At 49.3% G+C, this 22,777-nt stretch overlaps 2 protein-coding genes across 2 annotated transcripts; one reads left to right on the top strand and one right to left on the bottom strand.

Moving 5' to 3' along the window:
• The first annotated feature begins 329 nt into the window (after window positions 1-329).
• Window positions 330-2,589, top strand: C4H1orf35 (chromosome 4 C1orf35 homolog). The gene is made up of 8 exons (XM_061188553.1): window positions 330-504; window positions 595-745; window positions 899-944; window positions 1,037-1,116; window positions 1,335-1,407; window positions 1,591-1,676; window positions 2,183-2,308; window positions 2,391-2,589. The coding sequence occupies exons 1-8, from the start codon at window positions 411-413 to the stop codon at window positions 2,446-2,448; spliced, it is 714 nt and encodes a 237-aa protein (XP_061044536.1). The 5' UTR covers window positions 330-410; the 3' UTR covers window positions 2,449-2,589.
• A 1,289-nt stretch (window positions 2,590-3,878) lies between these two features.
• On the bottom strand, window positions 3,879-22,560 carry ARF1 (ADP ribosylation factor 1). The gene is made up of 5 exons (XM_061190096.1): window positions 22,454-22,560; window positions 5,773-5,957; window positions 5,587-5,697; window positions 5,353-5,477; window positions 3,879-5,197 (listed from the first exon to the last, which is right to left on the bottom strand). The coding sequence occupies exons 2-5, from the start codon at window positions 5,918-5,920 to the stop codon at window positions 5,036-5,038; spliced, it is 546 nt and encodes a 181-aa protein (XP_061046079.1). The 5' UTR covers window positions 5,921-5,957; window positions 22,454-22,560; the 3' UTR covers window positions 3,879-5,035.
• Between the last annotated feature and the right edge of the window lie 217 nt (window positions 22,561-22,777).

The following is a 22,777-nucleotide window of genomic DNA, read 5'->3' as shown; positions in this document are numbered from 1 at the left end:
GCAGCTATAGCCGGGAAACTTAGTGCGGGTTTGCAGACGTCTCTCCAGTGCCTGCCCCTCTGCCGGCACAGCCAAGGGAACACGGCACACAATGGGAACAGTGACTCTGGGGCGTCACCCACATAATGTGACTTCTAATAACGGCTGTCCTGTCATTGGGGTGCCGGGGTCCAGCCTCCGCACCTTTGCCAGTGCCACCGCTGGGGCCGCGGCAGTGCGCAGGCGCTCGGGGCCGGCACTGAGGCACATGCGCGCCAGGGCGGGACACCTTCGGGAGGTGAGGGGGAACAGAGCGCAAGCGCACGGGTTTGGCGCGGGCGTGACGTCACAGCGTGCGACGCGTGAGTGGGAGCGGGGACCTGTGGGGCCTGGGTACCGGGAAGTCCGGAGGTAGAGGGCTGCCTGTTACCATGTTCGGCTCCAGCCGGGGCGGCGTGCGCGGCGGGCAGGACCAGTTCAGCTGGGAGGATGTGAAGACTGATAAGCAGAGGGAGAACTACCTGGGTGAGCGGGGCGCAGGGACCGGGGGCTCGCGGGCTGGGGGTGCGCCGACCCGCGGGCCGTGCCGAGCACTCGGCGTTCCGTTCCCCGCAGGCAACTCGCTGATGGCCCCGGTGGGCCGCTGGCAGAAGGGCCGTGACCTCACCTGGTACGCCAAGGGCCGGGCGCACAGTGCGGGTCTGAGCCGGGAGCAGGAGCTGGCGGCTGTGAGGCAGGCGGAGCAGGAGGCGCTCATGGCAGCGCTGTGAGTGCGCCTTGAGAGCTTGGGCCGGGGTGGGGGTGGGGGCGGGGGGCGGGGGCGGGGAGGGTGTTGGTTTAGCTCCGGGTGGGGGCGCGGCAGGGGCAGGGGCCGAGGCGAGACCCGCAGCTCCCTGAAGCTCACGCGCGGCCCCCGCAGAGGCTACAAGAACGTAAGGAAGCAGCCCACCGGCCTGAGCAAGGAGGTGAGAGGTGGGCCCTCCTGGAGTGCGGGGGCGGGATTGGGAGGGGCTGACCCCGCCCTGCGGTGAGCACTTGCACTCCCCCCCTCCAACAGGACTTTGTCGAAGTCTGTAAGCGGGAAGGAGGTGACCCCGATAAGGGAGTGGACCGGCTCCTGGGCCTGGGGAGCTCCAGGTGAGGGGCCGGAGGGTCCTTGGGGGCCCCAGAAATCGCGAGGGCGTGGCTCCTCGGGGCTCCGCACTGTCAGCCGCCCAGGTGGACGCTAGCACGGGTCGTCTGGGCGCACCACTTCTCTAGGGAGGCCTGGGGATGGGGGGCGGTCCTCGCCGTGGGTGGGTGTGTGTGTGTGGGGGGTGTCTCACCATGGGGGGATCTCACCCACGTCCCCGCAGTGGCTCTGCAGGGCGAGTGGCGCTGTCCCGGGAAGACAAAGAGGCTGCTAAGCTGGGGCTTTCAGTGTTCACGGTAACTACCCCCAAACATCCTGGGATCCCATGGTGGGGTGGGGGGCGGTCTGAGTGCCTCTTCCTGTTGAGGGCCATGGGGGCAGGCCGTCTCTCCTTGGGGATACCCTCCCAGCTTCTGGCTGGTTCTCGCCGGTCGGTATGCCGGGGCGCCCCGCACACCCCGAGTGGCTTTTCTCGGCAGCACCACCGCGTGGAGAGCAGTCGGACAGGGACCTCCCCGGCCTCGGCCAAAAAGAAGCCTCGGTCAGAGGAGAAGGTGGAGCCGGGGTAAGGCCTCCCAGGGCACAGAACTGTTTTCTCAGCATGTTGGCTGCTTCTCCAGTCAGTGAACTCCCCAGCTCCAGCCCCTTTTTTCTTTTGAGGAGCCTCTGGAGATCCTGAGCCCTGGGGCAGTCTCATGACTGCCTACCGACCCCCAGCAGGGTCAGGGGCCCTGGAGGAGGATGCTCAGACACGGGCCACTTGTGTGAGGGTCTGGGGAGCACAGGAGGGGGTCACCACCCGGCCCCAAGAGTGCAGGGGCATCCCAATGGGAGGGCTGGAAGGAGCCATGAGATTGTCAGGTGCTGCCCTGCAGACCTTTCTGCCGTGGTTGGAATGTGTCTGTGATGCCCACCATGGTAGCCACTGGCCATACGTGGTACTGAGGAGCTTCCTTTAGTGATTTGAAGTTGAAATGGCTACACATGGTCAGTGGCTACTGTGGTGGCCCCACCCCCGGCTAGACCCCCAAAACCCCAGAGGCTCCTGGCACTCCGTATCACCCTTTGCAGCCCTGAAAGCCACAAGAAGAGCAGGAAAGAGAAGAAAAAGAAGAAGAGGCACAAGAAAGAGAAGAGGAGGAAAGAAAAGGAGCACGGGAGGGGGCCGGATTCCTCACAGCCCCCTGCTCCCATCCAGTAGGTGCAGCTGCCTGGGGATGGAGACGGAGTGCTGGGCAGGCAGGGGCCCTCACGCCAGGTGTCCCCTGGTCTCCCTTAGGCATGACTCAGACTCCTCGACTTGCTGCAAGAGGAAGCACAGGCATGACAGCGACTGAGGCCCAGGGATCTGGAGGGCTGGCCTGTGGGGGTCACCCCAGGTCCCCAAAGAGGCTTAGTTGTGGCCAAGTATGGCTACTTCTATTCTTCTTTGTGTTGACTCATTCTTTGTACTTAAATAAACTTATTTTACGTGGAAAGTGTCTCATACTAAGGGGAAGGTTGTTGTCATGTGTCACAATAGAAAGTGATGTGTGAAAATGTGGTAAATCTCGAGTTCCAGCAAGACTACCTGCAAGCCCATTGGGAGGGGCACTGTCCTTTTGGAGGTCAGCATCCTGGGGTCCCATGTTGGCCTGGTCCCCTGCATCAACTTCAGGTGTACCAAGAGTCCTGGGTCATGTATGGCCAGCAGGGAGGGCAGAGGGGCCAAAGAGTGCTCAGCTGCAGGTAGGTGAGCATGCTAGAAGGGGCAGCCTGGGAATTTAGATCATGGGGAGCTGGACTTGGACTTGTACCTGGAGCCACCCTTGTCTCCCCAGGCCACCAAGGGACCTCTTAACCACTGTCTCACCCCCACCCCCTTTGCGTTCTCCAACGGCACTGGCTCTCTCCACCCGGCCCCCCATCTCCAAGGCTGGGAGGCATACATACAACCTGGCCCTCCACAGAAAAAGTGAAAACTTAACATCTTACAACCACATTGGAATAAAGACAAAACCCAGACTGGATTCATTATTGAGGTTCTTGTTTTGCTTCTGATTTTCAAAGAAATGAGAGCTAAAGGCAATTCTGTCTTCAGAGCACTTGGCACTGGTTTTCAACCTGTTAGAGCAGATCATTATTTATGGTGGGGCAGCCTGCCTCCTGGGGGAAAGGACAACTGGACCTTCGCCTGCCAATGCCTGCACCCAGTGAGGGGAACAAGGGTGCCAAGAAGGGCTCCAAGTCAGAGGGATAACCCCTGCAAAAGTGGGATGGGGTCTGGCACAGGTGCACAAAGCACCCAGCCAGGCATAGGTCAATCACTGTGGCAGTGACGTGGAGCTTGGCCAGGGGTTCCCGCCCCTCCAGAGGATAAGCTGGCTGGCTTGGGGGGTACCACAGAGGGTGGATGTTGGGAAGGGTGGCGGGTTTCCTCCACATACCACCTGGCCCTAGCCTTTTGGGGATACTCCATATGGTGACCCTGCCGTCCCTTTCACAACCAAAAGCATTGCCAAGACTGGGACCAGGGGGCTGGACTGCCAGCATGAGACCAATGAGGTGGTCACCACAAGGGCACTGGGACATACCCACACCCACCCATGGGAAAGTGAAGCGGTGGGGGAGGGGGGGTGGGGTGGCAGGGAAGGGATGGGCAGAGAGAGGGAACGGGGCAAGTCAGAGCAATGCTGCCCTCCCTAAGTGAGGAGGAAGCAGCAGTCCCTGCCCAGCTTCCAAGAGGCAGACTGTCAGTCAGGGGCACCCAAAAATGGGAGAGCCATGAAATAGTTAAGAGATTTTATTCTAATAGCTGTAATTACAGTGCTTGTTTGTCGAAATGAAAACTGAAAACAAGTATACAAAACAGTTGATTACTAATTGTGTATTGAAAGCAGTAAGAGGTTCCACGACACCAAATAAACCAGTTCTGAGGTTTTCCCCAAGATAAAGTTTAACAGCTCCAGCTTCTTCAGTGTTTATCAAAATACAAAAGAAAAAAGTAGAGGTTATCATTTTTCGATGGCAAATCTGACCCTTGCAGGCTGAGGGAGTGAAAGCACACGTAGACAGGGGCTCCGAGGGGCTGGGGCTCAAGGATGACCACCCGCGCTCCTGCTGGTGAGACCCCAGAGAGCCCGGAGCAGGCAAGCAAGGGGACTGCAGGGCTCCCGCTCAAACCAGAGCGTTCCAACCAAAGTGCCCATGCTGACCCAAGAAAAGGCTGGGGTTCCTCCAAGGGGTCTGAGAGCGGTGGCTGCAGCCTCCAGCCCATCTCCTGGGCAGCCACGTAAGCACAGATACAAGCACAAACGCTATGGGGTGTGGGATGACCCAAGACAGAGCAAATCACAGGGACCCTATTGTGACCATGCAGAATGGATCATAGCTGGTTCTGCCCCGTTTCACGTTCCCAACGGGAAACAGACCACTGGTGGACTGGACTCAGGCCATTACTGCAGAACCTACACTAGGCACATTTCTCCCTTCTGTGTGTTCAAGTGTTCTCCTTATCTTGTATTTGTAACTATTTTAAAAAATGCACTGAGTTTGGGTTAAAAACCAACCACCAAAATGGATCTCAACACAGATGTAAAGCCCAGAAGAGGAACATCGGGCTTTTCTGACACAGCGACTCCTGGATGACCCGTGTGCCTAAAATCCCTTCTCAGTACTAAACAGTGGGTTGATTTTCTTTTTACAATAAAAAAAGCTGAGTAATATTGCATAGGAGTACCAGAAACTGCCTCATTGGAAACAAAAACTATTTACATTAAATAAAAACCCAGTTGCAGGCTGCGTCTGCACATTTACAGCATGGTGAAGCACACTGTGACCGACCATGGAGACAGCTTCTGGCACTCACACCACAGGGGCACGTTTGCCACATGAGAGTAAAGCGAGGGTAGAAGGAGGGAGTGTGAGGGGAGGAGAGAGTACAGCTCACTTCTGGTTCCGGAGCTGATTGGACAGCCAGTCCAGTCCCTCATAGAGCCCGTCCCCGCTGGTGGCACAGGTGGCCTGAATGTACCAGTTCCTGTGGCGCAGAGAGTGCAGACCCAGCTTGTCCGTGATCTCAGCTGCATTCATGGCATTGGGGAGGTCCTAGGGGGGAGGGTAGCAAAGCGGGCATGGGTCAAGAGGACTGCATGGAACCCTCTCCACCTGATCTGTGACCCCCGTCAGACCTCCATCACTGAGAGGCTGGCTGCCTAACATGCACCCACCACCAGCACACAGGGTGGCTCAGTCATGCGTACCTGTTTGTTAGCAAACACGAGCAGAACGGCGTCCCTGAGCTCGTCTTCTGCCAGCATCCTCATAAGCTCCTCTCGGGCCTCATTCACACGCTCTCTGTCATTGCTGTCGACCACGAAGATGAGACCTGCATAGGGAACAGTAAGCATTAGTGCAGGCACCCGGGACACCCCCAACCTCTCCCAAAGGCCACAGCCCCCCTCCTGAGGGGTTGTAATGGGGTGGCCCACCCTCACCTTGTGTGTTCTGGAAGTAGTGGCGCCACAGAGGCCGGATCTTGTCCTGGCCGCCCACGTCCCACACAGTGAAGCTGATGTTCTTGTATTCCACGGTTTCCACGTTGAAGCCTGGAGGAGACCCCGTGTGAGGCTCTCCCCAGGGCTACCACTACCCCCTAGCCTCCCGAGGCCCAGCCTCCTCACCTATAGTGGGAATGGTGGTCACGATTTCACCCAGCTTCAGTTTGTACAGGATGGTGGTCTTTCCCGCAGCATCTAGGCCCACCATGAGAATGCGCATTTCTTTTTTGCCAAAAAGGCCCTTGAAGAGGTTTGCAAAGATATTCCCCATGCTGTAGACTGATGGGAGCAACACTGGCCAGAGAAACCTGCAGATACAAGGAGTCCTTGTGTCTCTTTCTGTGCTGCCCAGGGCCAGCAAAGCAGGAGCAGCTCAGAGACAGACAGACTCACCCACAGACAGACAGATGGACATCCTATCTCTCCTGAAAACTCACAAGGCATAAGCTAATGAAATTCTGGTTCCTATCCAAAAGAAAAAAGAGTCCTGCCCGCCTGCCTCTTGAGCCCTGAAATCACCCTTAGAAGGGAGAGAATGGGAATCTTAGAACAGGGCTGACTGGATTTTGAAGCAGCTGCTGCCATTATCTCAGGAAGTGACGCCCAAGGCCTCGGGGTAACTTACCTCTAAGTCCTACAACCTGCCACTGTGGGGTGCAATGTCCAACATGCGTGGAGAGGTGTGGCTTTCAAATGAATGCTGGATTCTCCATAATCTAATACAGAGCTTTTGAAGGGGCCAGAAATAACCACTCCAAGGCCCTACCATGTCTCCCAACTGCTCCAAGTCTCAATGAAAAACAGTCCAATGTTAAGGCAACTAACACACGAGAAGCTAGGAGGGCCCATGGCAGAGACCAAAAGCCAACCTTTCCCAACACGCTGAGAGCTTAGCACACCCTGCAGGCAGGACCAGTAGAGTAAGAACACCTGGGCTCTAGGGCAGCACACCAGGGCATTCAGTCTAAGGGTGAGCCCACAGCAATGACCCTGGGGAGCCTGTCAGGGGACACTTTCCCAAGAGCTGTGGTCAGTGCTGTCCCAGAGAGGAGAAGGCCTGTGTGGTGCAGCAACATGCTTGTACGAGAACACGTGTGCTGTGTTTGGGCTCCTGCCAGGCTCTCCTCACTCAGCAGCGCAGAAGCACTAGGATACCACTGAGCTGGCTGGACCCAAGGTCAGAGACCAGGCCCAGACACCCAGACCTGTAGGAAGGGACAAGTGACTGCAGCTGTGGGAGAGTGAGGCTCACGGAGGACGGGATCTCCTGTCCCAAAAGGCGCCCAAGGCACCAGAGCTGCCCAGGCCTGGCCTCTCCATGCTCAGTACTCTCCTCCTTCAACTGTTTTATTTCCAAACAAGGCCTTAGGAAAAAACGGTCACTTTCTCAAATGCTTAGGAATCTGGACTTAAAAAAAAAAAAAATTAATTAATTAATGGCTGAGGTGGGTCTTTGTTGCTGTGTGCGGGCTTCTCACTGCGGTGGCTTCTCTTGTTGCAGAGCACGGGCTCTAGGCATGTGGGCTTCAGTAGTTGTGGCGCACAGGCTTAGCTGCTCCGCGGCATGTGGGATCTTCCTGGACCAGGGCTCGAACCCATGTCCCCTGCATTGGCAGGCGGATTCTTAACCACTGCGCCACCAGGGAAGCCAGAAATCTGGACTTTTGGCACTTAAGGTGAAGCCAAGCTGTGGAGAGCTGGGCAGCCTTCAACTGGGAAGAATTCTGTGTGAGTGTTGACAGAAAACCAAATGAACCACAGAGAACTTGTTCCAAGCAGGCAGGAGCTGCTTGCACCTGACCTCTGAGAGGGTGTTGGTGGAAGCCACTGTCAAGGCTTGGAAGGAGCCTTGCCCTGCATACCTGACCCCCCTAGAAGTAACAATGAGCTCCCCAGTCTTTGGACTTTGGATGGACACTGCTGCGGTCAGAGGCCAGACCCATGAAGGACACAGATATGGGCCTGCCACAGGCACGCCCCACTGCACCCCACCTGGGGGGCGGTGCCCCAGATCCCCACCATTCCTTATCACCTCTGATGACAGGCTCAGGTGGAGTCGCCAGGCCTCCACTGCAAGTTACTTTCTGCCTTAGTCATCAGTGAGTATTGAATGACTAAGTCCACGTCCTGCTCCTCATCCAACTTCCACCTTCTAGTTTTAGCACTCTGACATTTCCTGGCTGAATTATTGCCATGAGGACTGTCAAATGGTGATTTTCTATTGAGTCATTCCTTCCAGCTATTAGTTAGTTAGCATTCTACTGCAAGGAACCACTTCTCCATATATTGATATAGTGTGAACTTGTGCATTCCTAGTTTACTCAGTAGGTCAGAATCACCACCCCACTGTGACTTAGATGCTCTAATGGTCCTAGAGGTGTCCAGTGGAGGCCCTTCCAGCAGGCTTCAGTGCACTTTCAACACTTTTTAATTCTTTTTGGTTTTGAATAATATTACCTAGTTATAAAATTAAAATTTAAAAATATCTTTACTATGATATTTCCTTTTCTGCAGACAGCCATTTTTCCTAAATATAAACGATGATAAATTATGGAAGACAGAATAAACTGAACACACACATTTATCTCAGCTTACTCCTGAAATCGTTACCAATAAAGAAATAAGTGATGACTGACTCAAAAGAGAAACGTGGGGGGAGGTGGAAAGAGGTGACAGAAGACAGCAAATTTTGGTGAGGTCTGACCCTGACCGAGTACTCATCCTCAGCTCTGCAGGAGAGCCAAGGGACCTTTTTGGAGCAACTGAACCAGGGGCCCTGACTCCGCTATCCAGGCAGAGGAGGGCATGGGGTGCACTGTACTGGAAACAGACGGATACGGCAAAATCAACAGGGAGGCACACTGCCCTGGCAGACCCTCACATGTAACCCAGAGGCCTCAAAGCAAGGACCTATGGATTCTTGCACCTGGAGGCCCTCAAACAGCCATGCCCCTATCTCCCTTTAAGAAGCCCCCAATGCAAGTGACTGAAACAAAGAATTTGGAGAGAACACAGAAGACATTTAAAAGGAAAAAAACAATAAAAAACAAACAAAATCCCCAACCCACACACAGCCTTGGCATCAACATGGTGGGGACCTGGTGCCCACAAAACAAGAACAGGGCATTAGGACACAGAGAACAGCAGACCTCACAACCAAAGTGAAAAAAATCCACACACACACACACACACAAGATTTAAAAAAGAGGAAACTGGGACTTCCCTGGTGGTCCAGTGGCTAGGGCCCCGAGCTTCCAATGCAGGGGGCCCGGGTTCGATCCCTGATCAGGGAACTGGGTCCTGAGTGCAGCAACTAAGACCCAACGCAGCCAAATAAATAAATATTAAACAAACAAACAAAAAAAAAGGCAGGGGGAAACGAGGAGCAATTTAAAAGACCATGATGCTTTTGTAAATATGTTCCTATAAAAGGGTTTCATCTTCAGGAAATTCATGGAAAAGACTCTGACAAGTACAGGTTTCTGGTACCTGACTGTACTGCTGAACTTAATGAATAAGCATTTTCAGAACTCTAATGAAAAACTGATGAGCTCATAAAAGTGCTAACAAAAGATCAAGATGAAAAAAAAAAAATTAATTACATGGGACTGAGTGAACTGATGAGGATGAGTATAATTTTTGTGACTTTCTGGTTGAATTTTAAAAAAAGAAAAAATCCCACAAGAACTCAGAGGCAAAGAATATACAAATCAATTTTCACTGCAAAGTAAAGGAGCTGTTGCAGTGGAGGATTACTGGACTGAATGTCAATATTATGACATAGTATGAGTGTGTTTCATGTTTGGTAATTGCAATCATTGTTGCTTTTGTTGTGGTCATCCATGTACAATGCTTGGTGTCAGTCTATTTATCTCTTGTAAAAATAAAATACAGTGTGTGTGAAAAAAAAAAAAAAAAAAAAAAAGAAAGTAATTAAATGTTAAACTCGTCAATGAAAAAAAAAGACCAACATCTACCTTGCGTATGGTGATGACTTTTTAGACACAACACCAAAGACATCATGATCCCATGAAAGAAATAACTGATAAACTGAACTTCATTAAAATGACAAACTTCTGCTCTGTGAAAGACAAAACCAGACTGGGAGAATATATCTGCAAGAGATACATCTGATAAAGGACTGTCATCCAAAATATACAAAGACCACTTATAACTCAACAATAACAAATTTAAATTTAATTTTAGAATTTAAAAAATGGGCCAAAGATCTTAATGAAAACCTCATTAAAGATTTACAGAAGGCAAGTAAGCAATGAAAAGATGCTCATCATATGTCCTCAGAGAAATGCAACTTAAAACAATGAGCTATTACTGCACACCTATTAGAATGACCAAAAGCCAAAATCCAGAACACACGCTGGCAATGGCAAGAATGTGGAGCAACAGGAACTCTCCTTCATTACCCGAGGGAATGCAAAATGGTACAGTTGTTCGGCAGTTTAGAGGTTTCTTACAAAACATACTCTGAACATATAATTCAGCAATCATGCTCCCAAAGGAGCTGAAAACTAACATCCACACAGACACCTGCACACTGATGTTTACAGAAGCTTTATTCATTCCAAAAAGTTTTATTCATTCCAAATTTTGCCACAATTTGGAAGCAACCATGATGTCTTTCAGTAGGTGAATGGATAAGCCGTGGTACATCCAAACAGTATAATATTATTCAACACTAAAAAGAAAGGCATTATCAAGACATGAAAAGACATGGAAGAGCATACATGTGCATTACTAAGTGAAAGAAGCCAATCTAAGAATACTACACACCTATAATGGCAACTATGTGACATTCTGGAAAAGGCAAAACTGTGGAGACAGTAAAAAGATCCTTTCAGTGGTTGTGAGGGGTTAGGTGGAAGGGAGGGATGACTAGGTGGAGCACAAAGGATTTTTAGGACAGTGAAACTATTCTGTGTGAAACTGCGATGGTAGATACGTGTCATTATGCATTTCTCCAAACCTACAGAACACACAATACCAAGAGTGAACCCTAAGGTAAACTATGGGCTCCGGATGATGATATATCAATGTAGGTTCATCAATTGTAACAAATGCACCACTCTAGTGGGGGATATAGTGAGGAAGGCTATGTGGGTATTGGAAATCTCCATGCCTTTCCTTCAATTATGTGGTGAACCTCAAACTGTTCCCCCAAAAGAGAGACATAAGCAGCACTTTCAATCTGTAATTCTGTATCAGCCAAAGGGCAGAACAGAGGTCAGAAATGCAAGGCTTCACACATGCCTTCTTCTCCAGGTTGCCACAGGCAGGGGGAGCCCCCAAGGTGATGGAGGGAGACACAGAGGCAGGCCTGAACAGCAGCCAGCCCGGGCTGCAGCAGGAAGGAGGAGAGTTCCAGGAAAAGAGGAACAGTTACCTATGTGGTTTAAACGTGGGGTTTGGCAATTCTAGGGGAATTGGGAAAAACTAATGACAGGTACACAGAAAAAAACCCAAGGATGAAAATGCAAAGAAGTCATTTAAGATTTCCTGAGGGAAACCATAAGCCAGTCACCACTTGACTCAGCAGTGAACAATATTTACTCAGTCACAATACTTTGACTGTCATTGCTGGGTATTGGAAAGCTGAGGCCAGAACTTGTGGTCTCAAAGGCCAACCCTCACCGTCCAAAGCTGACACACTGAGAAACAGTATTAGCACACTATTTAGTACAGTGAGGCATGAAAGGGGCTATCCCTGGGAGGCAGGATGGAAGACTGCTGTTTATACTTGTTTTAGTGTTACGTTCCTACAAATTGACACAAAAACCTGGGCACTAAGGGGTGAAAAGGTTATGTGTACTCTCCCAACTCCCACATGGGACTGATGGAACATTCCAGGTAAACTGGGCCCAGCAGCAGGCCCACACCCGCATGTCAGCCTCAAAATGCAGTCAGTCACAGCCATGGCAGTCCAAGAGCCTCCTCCTCCTGTCACGCCCTTTTCACCACCCTCCCCTCCCCACCCCAGTGTGTCTGCCCACTCACCCCTGGCCTGCCTTGGCCGTGCAGTCTGCTGAGCCCTGATTATCAGTGTGGTCCCTGCCTTCCACACGCAGTTTTTTAACTTACTCAAGTCCTGAAGCCCTAAAGGGGAAGTGGGCCATATATTTGGTGGCTGAACCTGGATGGGGATGAGCACAAACTCTAGGGTTTAAGACGCTACACACAGCACTTGGTCTCTCCCACTATACAAGCATCTATCTATACCCGCCCTGCACCTGGTCCAGGGACCCTGGCAGCTCCTGACCTAACACAGTATCACAATGGAAAGGTTCAACAGTGACCACAAGAGTTGTTCCGTGGCCTCTCCACACAGGTTCTAACTTGTAGGATGCCCAGCCTAGGCCTATTTCACCCTTTCCTCCACCAGGATCCCTAGCACTAAGGTCAAAACCTGTTTTTCAGGTTCATGGTAATGATCGTGAGTATTTGTAAGCAGTGAAGACGCTGATTTTCTTAAAAGAGCACTTCCCTGCACCTACCTGAGTTTGCATCTTCGAGCTGGCTCATAAGAAGATGCAACAACAGCACGTCTCTTTCCTGAGACAGAAAGCTCTGAGCGGACACAGCCCCTTAAGAATGGTTTTTTCCTTTTTCTGGTTAGGACCAGAAACAATGATAGGGTGGCAGTTCAACATTATAGCAAAGAACGAGACACAACTGGCTGCCTACACTCCTGCATGCAAAGACCTACTAGGCTACAGGCCAAGGCCAACAAAAGGCCTCCCTGGGAAAGCCAGTGCAGGGAGGAAAAAACGTAGCGTGAGTTTACACCCGTTCCACTCCAGTAAATGAATCCAGAGTGACTGGTTTAGCTGCTGAAGAGAAATATATGTACCCACGACCTCTACCTGTGCCTGCTGCATCTCCTAACAAGCCTCAGAGGATTCAGGATAAGCAAGGGACAGCCCTCCCCTACAGAGCTGTGCAGCTTACTTCTGCAGAAGGAAAGTTTGTCACATTTTCTGAAACTGTTTGAGCTGGTTTACTTAACAAAATCTCTGTATCCATATCAAGATGACCCAAACTGTTGGGAATCAGTAGGAAGAATAAACCACTAACCTAGAGCATGTCTTGGGAAACGAAAATGTTTCGTTTTGCCCAGGGAGGCAAAAAACAAGGGTTTGGATTCTATTCTGTGCTTCAGATGTGATGGGCTGTTCTGGTCCCTCTGTAAATGAGAGATCACATGGATGAATCCCTTATTCAAATGAACAGCTAGGTAACATCAGAACTTTTTTCGTTTTGCTCTTTTTAAAAAAACTCAAGTTTATTAGGTGTAAATTACATATAGTAAAATGTACAGCTCAATAGTTCATAATTTCAGTTTTAATATCTAATTTGAGAAAAATTAACAAAGTGAAGATCTTCCTGAGGAATTGATATACATTATAAAACATTTTCTTTAAGGGTTTCATTCATTCTTCAAGCAGTCAAATATGTGCTTAGATTATCAACCACTCAAAAGCCTAATTCATCCCTGACATGTAGGATTTAATTTTAAGGGGTGGGGGTCCTCTACTTTCATAGGCAATATGATCACATAATATAATCTGCTACAAACTGCTTTTTGTACATCAACTTGTAGCTCCACCCCATCAGCTAAATAAAGCCTTAAGTCATTATTCTATTAGTCCAACATTCCATTTCTGTAGCTCTAACATTTTTCTGCAGTTGAGTAGAGCGTTACATGTTGTCACTTTTTCATAAAAATTATCATAAGAAGAATACTGAACGTGCCAATACTAGTGATAGGCAGATACACCTCATAGGCCTAACACATTGTGATGAAGATAAGAATCAACAACACGCTCAGAAGGAAGAATATTCAGCCTGAGACACTCAAAGGATGTAATTAAGTTGACTGAACCTTTTTTTTCCTTTCAGTTTTATTCAGATATAACTGACATACTGTATTCTTTTCAGGTGTACAAAATAATGACTTGGTATGTGAATATATTGTGAAATGATCACCACAAAAAGTCTAGGTAACTCCCATCACCTCACACAGTCACCCTTTTTTTCCTTGTGATGAGAACTTTTAAGATTTCCTCTCTAGCAACTTTCAAATATAAATACAGTACGGTAAACTACAGTCACCATACTGCACCTCATATTACAGGATTTATTTATCTTACGACCGGAAGTTTGTACCTTTTGACCACCTCCACCCATTTCATCTACCCTGACTCCGAACTTTCAATACAAAGAAGAAGAATAAGTGAAAGAACATGCAAAAACATTCTAGAACTGTATAGTTCAGGTCTGCTTCTAAAGGTGAATTCCAATGGGAGACTGTTTTTTGTTTTTCACAACAAAACTTTTAGGATGTTTTGCAGGAATCAATTAGGCACTAGACCTGGCCTCTATGCAGCAGTCCCGTTCCCAACACACACACCACCCCCCCCAAGAGGAGGATGAGTGCCAGAAATCTAGAGGCTAGTACACTAACCCTGGTCTCTAGATGCCCTGCAAGTTGCCTCCCAAAGCTGAAGGAAGGGGTTTCCGGTCAGGTCTGATTCTTAGGAGGAGCAACCAGTGAAATTCAATTTAGGTCCCTCTTGGCCAGCTTAAGATTCAAGGTGAAATCCTTAAAATGACAACAAGAAATGAGTTTCATTCATGAACGTAGCTCTTGGTCTATACTAACATGAATATCCAAGAGTCACTGTCCATTGTCTAATGGAACAAGCATACCAACCACAAGGCAAGCGTGGAAACAGTGTAACTGCAATTAATCCTACTTAACCAATAACTACAAAATCCAAAGCATTTAACTGATGAATATATTTATTTATGTTTTGCAATTCTCCCTTATTCATAGTCTTGAAGTTTTACTTACTATTTTTTAACATAACTGTTCTCAAAGCCCATTACCAAAGATACTTACACTGAAGTGAAATCTACAGATGGGAGCAAATAACCAGAGGGTCTACCGCAAATGAAAACAATATCCATGTAGGACCTCTGAACACAAATGTCACGTGGCCTCCAACTGGCGTGAAACAAAGAGTGGATGATACCCACAAGTTGAGGCCTCACTCGGATGCTACATCAGGAGCATCTCTCACAGTTCTGTGCATTCGTCCTGGTGGCAGACGCTGGCTGCTCCTTGGTATTTTCTTCTCCCAGATTTGTCCCTGGGCTCGAGGCCTTCCAGAGTAAACCTACATTCCTGGCCCCCTGTAGCTATGCAGGACCATCTGAGTATGCTAGCCCATGGGATGGGGCAACAGTGATGGAATGGCTTCCTGGTCCTGCAGACCTGGTGGTGGGCGCCTGGGACCCCCACTGTGGTGGGTGGGGCCAGTGCCATGGACCCTAATGAGCACTTCTACTCCAGAAGTCAGGGCATATATACCCTCTATCTGACTCTAAACACACTTAAGTCTAAAGAAATTGTTACTGGAAAAAGAAAAGACCGAAAAAACAAAACCAAAAACAAATTTGCATCAACCTCACAATATTAAAATGTACAACAAATTAAACTGAAAATGGAGGAAACAAAGCAATTTATGACTAAAATGCAAAGCAGGATTAGAGAAACTACAGGCAACTCTAAACCACCCAGATACCCTGAAAAGTGTCGTACCACCAACTCCTTACTAATTCTGCACATCGGTGGTCCTTTGGAAATCAATTAGAATTGTATTTCAACCCATCCCAGTGGCAAACAGAGAACCATTGGTTTGGAACTCCTCAGCAAGTCACTCAGGCCCACATTCTGACCTTGGCTGTGCTCCCTGTCCCCTCTCCATACTGATTTCCTATGCCATGCCCACCGAGCCCTTCACTCAACCTCTGAAGCCAAGTTCAGATGCCACCTTCCACAGGGAAGAGTCCTTTCCTTTTTATTGTTCTCAGCATACCCTCGACACACTGTGGGGCTAACAGTCACCAAACTCATGTAAGGAGTAGTTGTGTGATGAGCACAGCCCTGGGCACACAAAAGCTCAACAGTACTCAATGAATCCAATTGACAGATGGTGAAACAGAAGTGGAACAGCGACAGTGCTCATCCTTCCAACCTCACCTCAATGGTAAATTAGTCCTTAGAGACTCTGGGCCAAGCAATGTCAAAGACTGATCCACAGTTACACTATAGCCCTCTCAATGCAGCTAAAAGCTTCAACATGAGCGTGGACACACACACACACACACACACACACACACACACTCACACAGCTCCAGCTGCTGAAGTCTCAGTCCCCATGATCCTGGTAGAAAGGGCAGGCACACCTGTCAAATAACACAGTCCTACGTTTCAGTTCCAGTAGTGAGAACAAGGAAGAGAAGGCAATTCAGGATTCTGATTTCTGTTGTAAAGTATATCACATTAATTTGTTTTTGTCACTCTACTTCTTTAATTATATGATCACCACAAACATGCTAAAGCCCCTATGGTTTCTGTTCTGGTGCCTTCTCAAGGAGGCCACCTGCACCCATGGTGCAGACATAGGACCCTCTCCAGGCACGAGGGTGGGGCTCTGGAGAAGCCAGTGTTGCTCAGACCCCTTTCCACACCCTTGAAGAAAAAGGGAACTGCAACCAACCATGAGCTGTCAGAGTGCCAAGTTCTTCCTCCTCAAACTTCTCAGAGTGGCAGGCGGCCCCCTGAGGCTTTTTCAGCACAAAGGGACTTTGTGATTAAAATGATTAAACCAATCTCCAAAACTTGATTTTTGCCTGCAGAGAACTTTCATTTTGAAAACTAAATGTAAAAAAAACTACAGCCCCACCTCTTTTTCTGAGTGATGAGCTTCCCAGAGGACACAGAATAGCAAAGTGCAGCAGTGGTTGAGAGCCTCTGTTAGATCCCCCTACCTCTGAAGCAAGCCCCCTGCCAGATCTGCCCTCCTGAGACCCTTGTTAGGAGCACCCAGAGGTGCACCAGCTCAGAGCACTCAGGGCAACCTCTGCCTCTCCAAGCAGCTGGTCTTGCCTGGGAGGCCAATGTCCTTGTGGGAACTTCTCGTGTTTGGCCTGAACAGCCACAGCAACCTCTCAATAGGCCTCTTCCTACCTCTGCTCACATTTCAAACCCTAGGCAGCCCTGGACTCAGGGGAATTTCATTCATATACCTGCTCCTGCCATCCTCTGCTTAAAATCTCCCAGCAGTCCCCGTCACCCCCCTCAGGTGACCAGCAGTCCCATCGCACTCAGTGTCTTGCACTTTCACTCCCTAGTACTGCCCCTATCCAGCCATTCACTCCCAGAGGAACGCAGTCCCCTACATGGGACCCCAGTTGAAGCTTCCTCTCACCTCCAGACTTCTCTCCTACTACCCCCTTAACACATGGGTCTCCCATCAAAATCTAATCCTCAAATATAAAGGACCCACTCTTTCCCACTTTAACCCTCTGCAACTTCCTCCCAGTTCTTCAGACCCAAACCCCAGAGACACTCACAATTCCTCTCTCTGTCCCTCTCATCCCCAAATCTGTTTACTTTACTGGCAAGTCCCATCACCTCTCCCTTTGAAAGGTGCTTCCCCATCACTATCCACCTGGTCCCGGCCACCTCATCTCTCCTCTGGCATTCCCAAAGCCTGTAGCTTCCACTCCGCAAGGTGTTCTCAATGCCAGCAAGAGGGGCCTGTTAGGAAAGGTCAGACTAAGTCAGGTTCCTTAAGAAGATCAGAGCCGACACCCCCATGGCATTTCGCAGCACCCCTGCAATCCAGAAAGGAAGCTAGCAGACAATACAACCAACATACACACCAGACTGCGAAAAACCCATGTTGCCCCAACTAAAATGTAACAGGGAAATGAAAGACGGTGTCATATAATATAAAACATGACCTTCAGTATTGGTCATGACTACACTATAAGTTCAAGGGAGGTAGTCAGAGAACCACCAAATGAAGACTGCCACAAATACACCAGCATCTCAGATACTCAGGGCCTGCTGTGTCCATGAAATGCCCCCCCCCCCAACCCCAGAAACAGAGAACACTCTTGGTAGTTCTGCAAAGAACAAAATACAATCACCTTTAATTTACAAGGTAGTTTCTTTCCTGGAAAATTCAGAACATCTACTAAAACCAAACACACACACACACACACACACACACACACATTGACTCTGTACATAAACAGAATTAGGTTTAAGATATAAACAGATTTTTCACCTACATGAAAGTCATGCAGAATGCATTCTTGCTGCTAAACGTACTAAATATCAGTATTGCCTCCCACCATTGACAGAGGCCAAAATCCTCCCACAAGTTCCCAAAATACCCTTTCTGTGGGGCTATCCCTCCAAGGACCACTGGTACACACCAGCAGGCTTCTCTCCCCTCCTGTGCTCCTGGCAGGTCTCCAAAACCACTAAGTGCACTCCCACCTAAGGGCCTTTGCACTTACTGTTCCCCTGCCTGGGAGAAGCTTCTTGTTTCTCCCAAAGACCCACAGGACCCCCACTCCCTTATACCTCTACTCAAATGGCACCTCCTCCTCTATCCTCCTGATAGGTCTGACTCAGTGCCCACTCCTTTTACTGTGTCCTGTTGGCCTGCTTTTCCATTCCATTCACTGCCATGGCCTTGCATCTCCACCCGGCCTTATACTCTGCCAGTGAGGCCTCCTCTGCCCAGAACTCACCCACCTTCCTCCACCCATCTCTCTATCTCCACCTGTCTTTCTCTACTGGCCACCTCCCTGGGCACCCAAGAGATTCACTGTCAAGAAGGAGAAAAGAATCATAAAAGAACATTTATCAGGGCCTTAAGTATGAAAAAGTAGAAAGATTAATCATACACATATGCTTTTCTGAAAAATTAGTTTGTCAGAAAAAAAAAAACCTATCAACTCAATGATGAATTTCATACTGGTTTAAAAGTATACATGAGTGTGGTGGAATCTAAACATTCCTTTGACATTCCAGTGAGGAGGAAATCTGGGCTGTGGCGACACAGTTAACTACTCAGGGCAAACACATCCATCTCAGCAAAGTTCAATACCACAGGAGAGGTGTTTACACAATCTGCTTCCTAAACCTGCTCTCAGATACCTGCAACTAGTGACTAAAAATATATTTTCAGTGATCTCCCCAGGAATCTGCAAGATCTCATATCACTTTGACAAAAGAGAAATGCTAAAAGCTATAATTATTTTAAGCAAAGTTACATCACCAAAATTGACAAAAGATACAGTATTTTAAATATAAATTAATAGATTCAATCAGCTAGGAAGTGCACGCTCATCTACAGATAACAGAATACTTCACAGGAAAACACACTCTTAACAGCAATTTTCAAAGACATCCTTTATCCTGAAACCTGTGATCAAAACACTGGCACATCTAACTTTGCCTTCGTTCCTACTCTTCACATATGAGTCTAGACAGAATCTTGAAATTGTTTTCTTGCCCATTTGTCCCTAAGTCAAACTGATAGGATACTTAAAAACTTCACGTTAAAAATTTCCAGGACCCCAGGGACCTAGTACTATTAAGCTTTCTGTTTAGCTCCCACATACATCACTGCAAAAATAATTTGATGTACAATACAAACTAAAAGATGCTGGCTATTTTACATATGACTTGCTCTTTGGAGACAAACTCTTCTAGCTTGCTAGCATCCCTCTGAGGAGCAAAACTTACTAAATTCTGATTAAACATTAATTAATGTTTCTAAAATATACTGTACATCTCTAACTTCTGAAAATGTGCATGGATCATAACTGGGGCTTCTGTTAATTTATGCTGTATACTAACAGTCACCCCTGTAGCCTCAGGTGTGTAAAAATGTTTGCCTCCTAAAGAGAATCGCTCCCGATTGCTATGTGTGTAAAATCTGCCTGTCTTGTATGCTTTTTTCTGTCTCTTCTTTTTCAGTGAGTGATAAGTCTCACTCTTCCCTTTCTATGTGCTGATGACAGGCTGCCAAGCTCTTGTCTCCAATGTACGCAAAACCCAGGAAACATGGGTTTGTTAGGAATATGGAGGTTAGTCCCTGCAACAGATAGCTTCACCATTTCTTCCCACTCATATAAGGAAGCTTGGGTGAAAGAACTGGGTGAGGGCCTAACAGATTCTCCTAGGAATAAGGAGCTTTGATGTTTTTGTGTTAAATTCTGTCACATTTTTTCTAGCTAATCAGGCCATCTGATCCATCTGAGAATGTTGAACTACCTTCCAGAATAGTGATAGAGCTGTATAGCTATAACAGATGCTATATTTTAAAGACTTTATAACAATCACAAGAGGATAAGAACCTAAGGATGAAGTACCCCCCTCACCCTGGTTCACACTCTGAAATTAACCCCACCCCCCATTCTTTCACACTCACACATTCCCAAGCCCTCCTTTACCTGCCAGTAGGAAGTGTTACACCCAACCCACTATTAGGTCAAAAACGTTTCCAAAAGACCACTTCAGATGGTGCTGGGAGGACATCTCTAACACCATCCACACCAATGATGAGCAGACAGACCACAAAAGAGGTAAGGTCTTATTTAATGTTAAGATCCCACCTGAAAGGAGTTTTTCATGTTTCTTTCCCAACCACCTCTGACAGATGTACATTTTATTTCCTTCATTCTCCTAATCCTACAAAGATTGGAAGGTCAAAGGGGAGAATATCTATGGGACAATGTGTACAGAGACCAGTCATAAATGCTATGGCAAGCACAGGCTAGCTGGGTCTGAACACCAGCTCAGTAAGTGATCACAACCCTCAGGAAGGCTGCAGAAATGCTTGGTGAGCCCGAACTGTAATCAAGAACATATTTAAATTCATATATCTCAAGGCAACATTCAATTTGAAGAATCTGAAGGAAACTGATTTAACTCTCTCAAACCACGTTAATATACCATTTATGAACTTGCACAAGGGTTCTTCCCCTATATTAGATTTATTCCTACAGCCATTCGACCCTGGAGATCATCTCAGTGGCTGATGGTCCATACTGAATTCTACTAAAGTAAACAGAAAAGTCCAGGTGTACCTTCCTGTAGTTTCAACCCCGTCTGATCTTTGGTAGAGGTGGCTTAGCAGGTTTGAACGCCCTCTTCACATTGTGCAAGAGGCAAAGCAAATAGCTAAACCACATGATTTAAAAACCAGAACTGTGAGAAGCAGAGAACCAGTTTTTGCTTTCTACTAACTTTCTTACAATGAGCAGACAGCATGTGAGTCAGCTATTATCCAAACCAACTATTTTATATCTTTCTGAAGTAGCAATTTTGAATACCTGTATCTGAAGTTAACCCTCACGGGAAACAGCAGGTTTCTAATGCCCAAGTGACAAGGATTTGTTTCAACAGGACATGCCCAGTGAAGAGGCACACTACGTTCTACCAGTTAACTAGAGAAAACCTTTATGGCACACTCTAACAAAGTGGCCAGATTTGTGGTAAACACATACACACTCAATTCCTCATAATTTTGGACCCAGCTAACAACACCATGCATTCAAAGTTCTTCCAGTTTTGGCTACTCTTGACAGTTTCTGAAAGCTCCAAGGACGCCACACACAGCATGCGCCATGGCATCTCACACTCCTTCAGACACACACACACTGCCAGAAATGCAGGAGCAACCATGCAAACAGCCAGCAGAAAAAAACGCTGACCACTAGTTCTGAAACAAGAACTAGAGCTGACTACTCCAACACCAACTACATCAGCTACAACTACATCAACTACACAGCTCTCAACAGTGACTTCCGGGGCCACCCCAAATCGTCTGAATTGCCTCTGTCTCCTGCCAATGATTTCTTGTGCATTTTTGCTTGATTCATTTAAAACAGCAACTTGGCGTTTTGAGGAGCTCAGAAGTGCTCAGTTGATTAGCTAATATTTTAAGGACTTTATAATTAATTGCCAAGCCTTATTAACAAAGCTACCGTTTTACCTCCCGTAACCACTTGGACTGGGCAACAAGAAAGCTTTAGGACGCTCTGCTAGGGAGGCCGCCTCAACCCTGGACAGGTCGTTCCAAACGTAGGTTAAAGATTCACCAGCTCGGAAGCGTGTTCCAATCCATGTCAAAGGCACCCAGGAAGCAATCCTGGGGTTGCAGCAAGCTTGAATAAAGGGGCCCTACAGTGCCGCCAGCGCGTCCATCGGGGGCTTCCTTAGGCCGCAGGCACTCCCACTCAGACCCCAGCTCCACAGCACCCGCCCAGGAACCCGGACTCCGAACCCCGCCCCGCCTCGCCGGCTCCGTGCTCGGAACAGACAGGAATTGGGCTCAAACCCTGGCCATCGCGTGACCTTGGCCGCGTCCCGGGCTGCGGGCCTCAGTGTCCTGGTCCTCGCGACCCCGAAGCAGGAGGCCTCGCAGGCGGAGCAGGAAGCGAGACTTCCTGGAGAGCCCGCGTTGCGGGCCGGACTTCCGGGCGCCCGCCCCGGCGGCTCTGGGGGGCTTGGGGAGAGGGTTGCGCGACCGACCCCCTCCCCGGCCTCGACTCGGCTCCCGACCCAGCTCGGCCCCTACTCGACACCCATCCCAGCCTAGACCCCTGGCCCAGCACACAGCACCCACCCTGCCCCGCCCCGCCTCGGTCCCAGGGCCGGCCTCAACCCCCAGACCGTCCCAGCCTCTCCTCAGCCCCCGGCCTCTATTCGACCCTGGCCCCTGCCGGGCCTCGGCTCCCCGCCTCTACCCACCTCACTTCGGCTCCCCGCCTCGACCCACGGCCCGGCCTCACCTCGCCCCTCGCCCGGCCCGGCCTCACCTCGGACCTATCTCGGCTCTCACCGCCCCGGCCCAGCCTCACGCCGGGCCTCAACTCATCCCCCGCCCCCGCCTCGGCCCGGGCCCAGCCTCACCCTCAGCGGCCGCGGCGCAGCTGCTGCTCGGAGGCAGGCGTTGGTTTCGCTCCCACAAGATGGCGGCTCTGACGGCGGCCACGTCAGTGCCTGCTGCCGCGGGGGACGCTGGGGAACGGGGCGGTCCCGCCCGCAGTCCCACCCACTCCCCCGCTGCGGCGTGCACACGCAGAGTCCGGGCGGGCGGTGGGGACGAGACCGCGGACAAGCGCGGGGCTCAGGGACGACGCCTCTCTCACCGCTGCGCTTGCGCGCACCCCTCCTTCCCCCCGCCCCCAGCCCCCATCTCCCTCAGCCCCGGCAGAGTCCGGCTGCGCCTGCGCG

This window comes from Eubalaena glacialis, chromosome 4 (genome assembly GCF_028564815.1).
Source record: "Eubalaena glacialis isolate mEubGla1 chromosome 4, mEubGla1.1.hap2.+ XY, whole genome shotgun sequence".
NCBI classification, from domain to species: domain Eukaryota; kingdom Metazoa; phylum Chordata; class Mammalia; order Artiodactyla; family Balaenidae; genus Eubalaena; species Eubalaena glacialis.
This window is presented reverse-complemented; position numbering and strand designations above follow the sequence as displayed.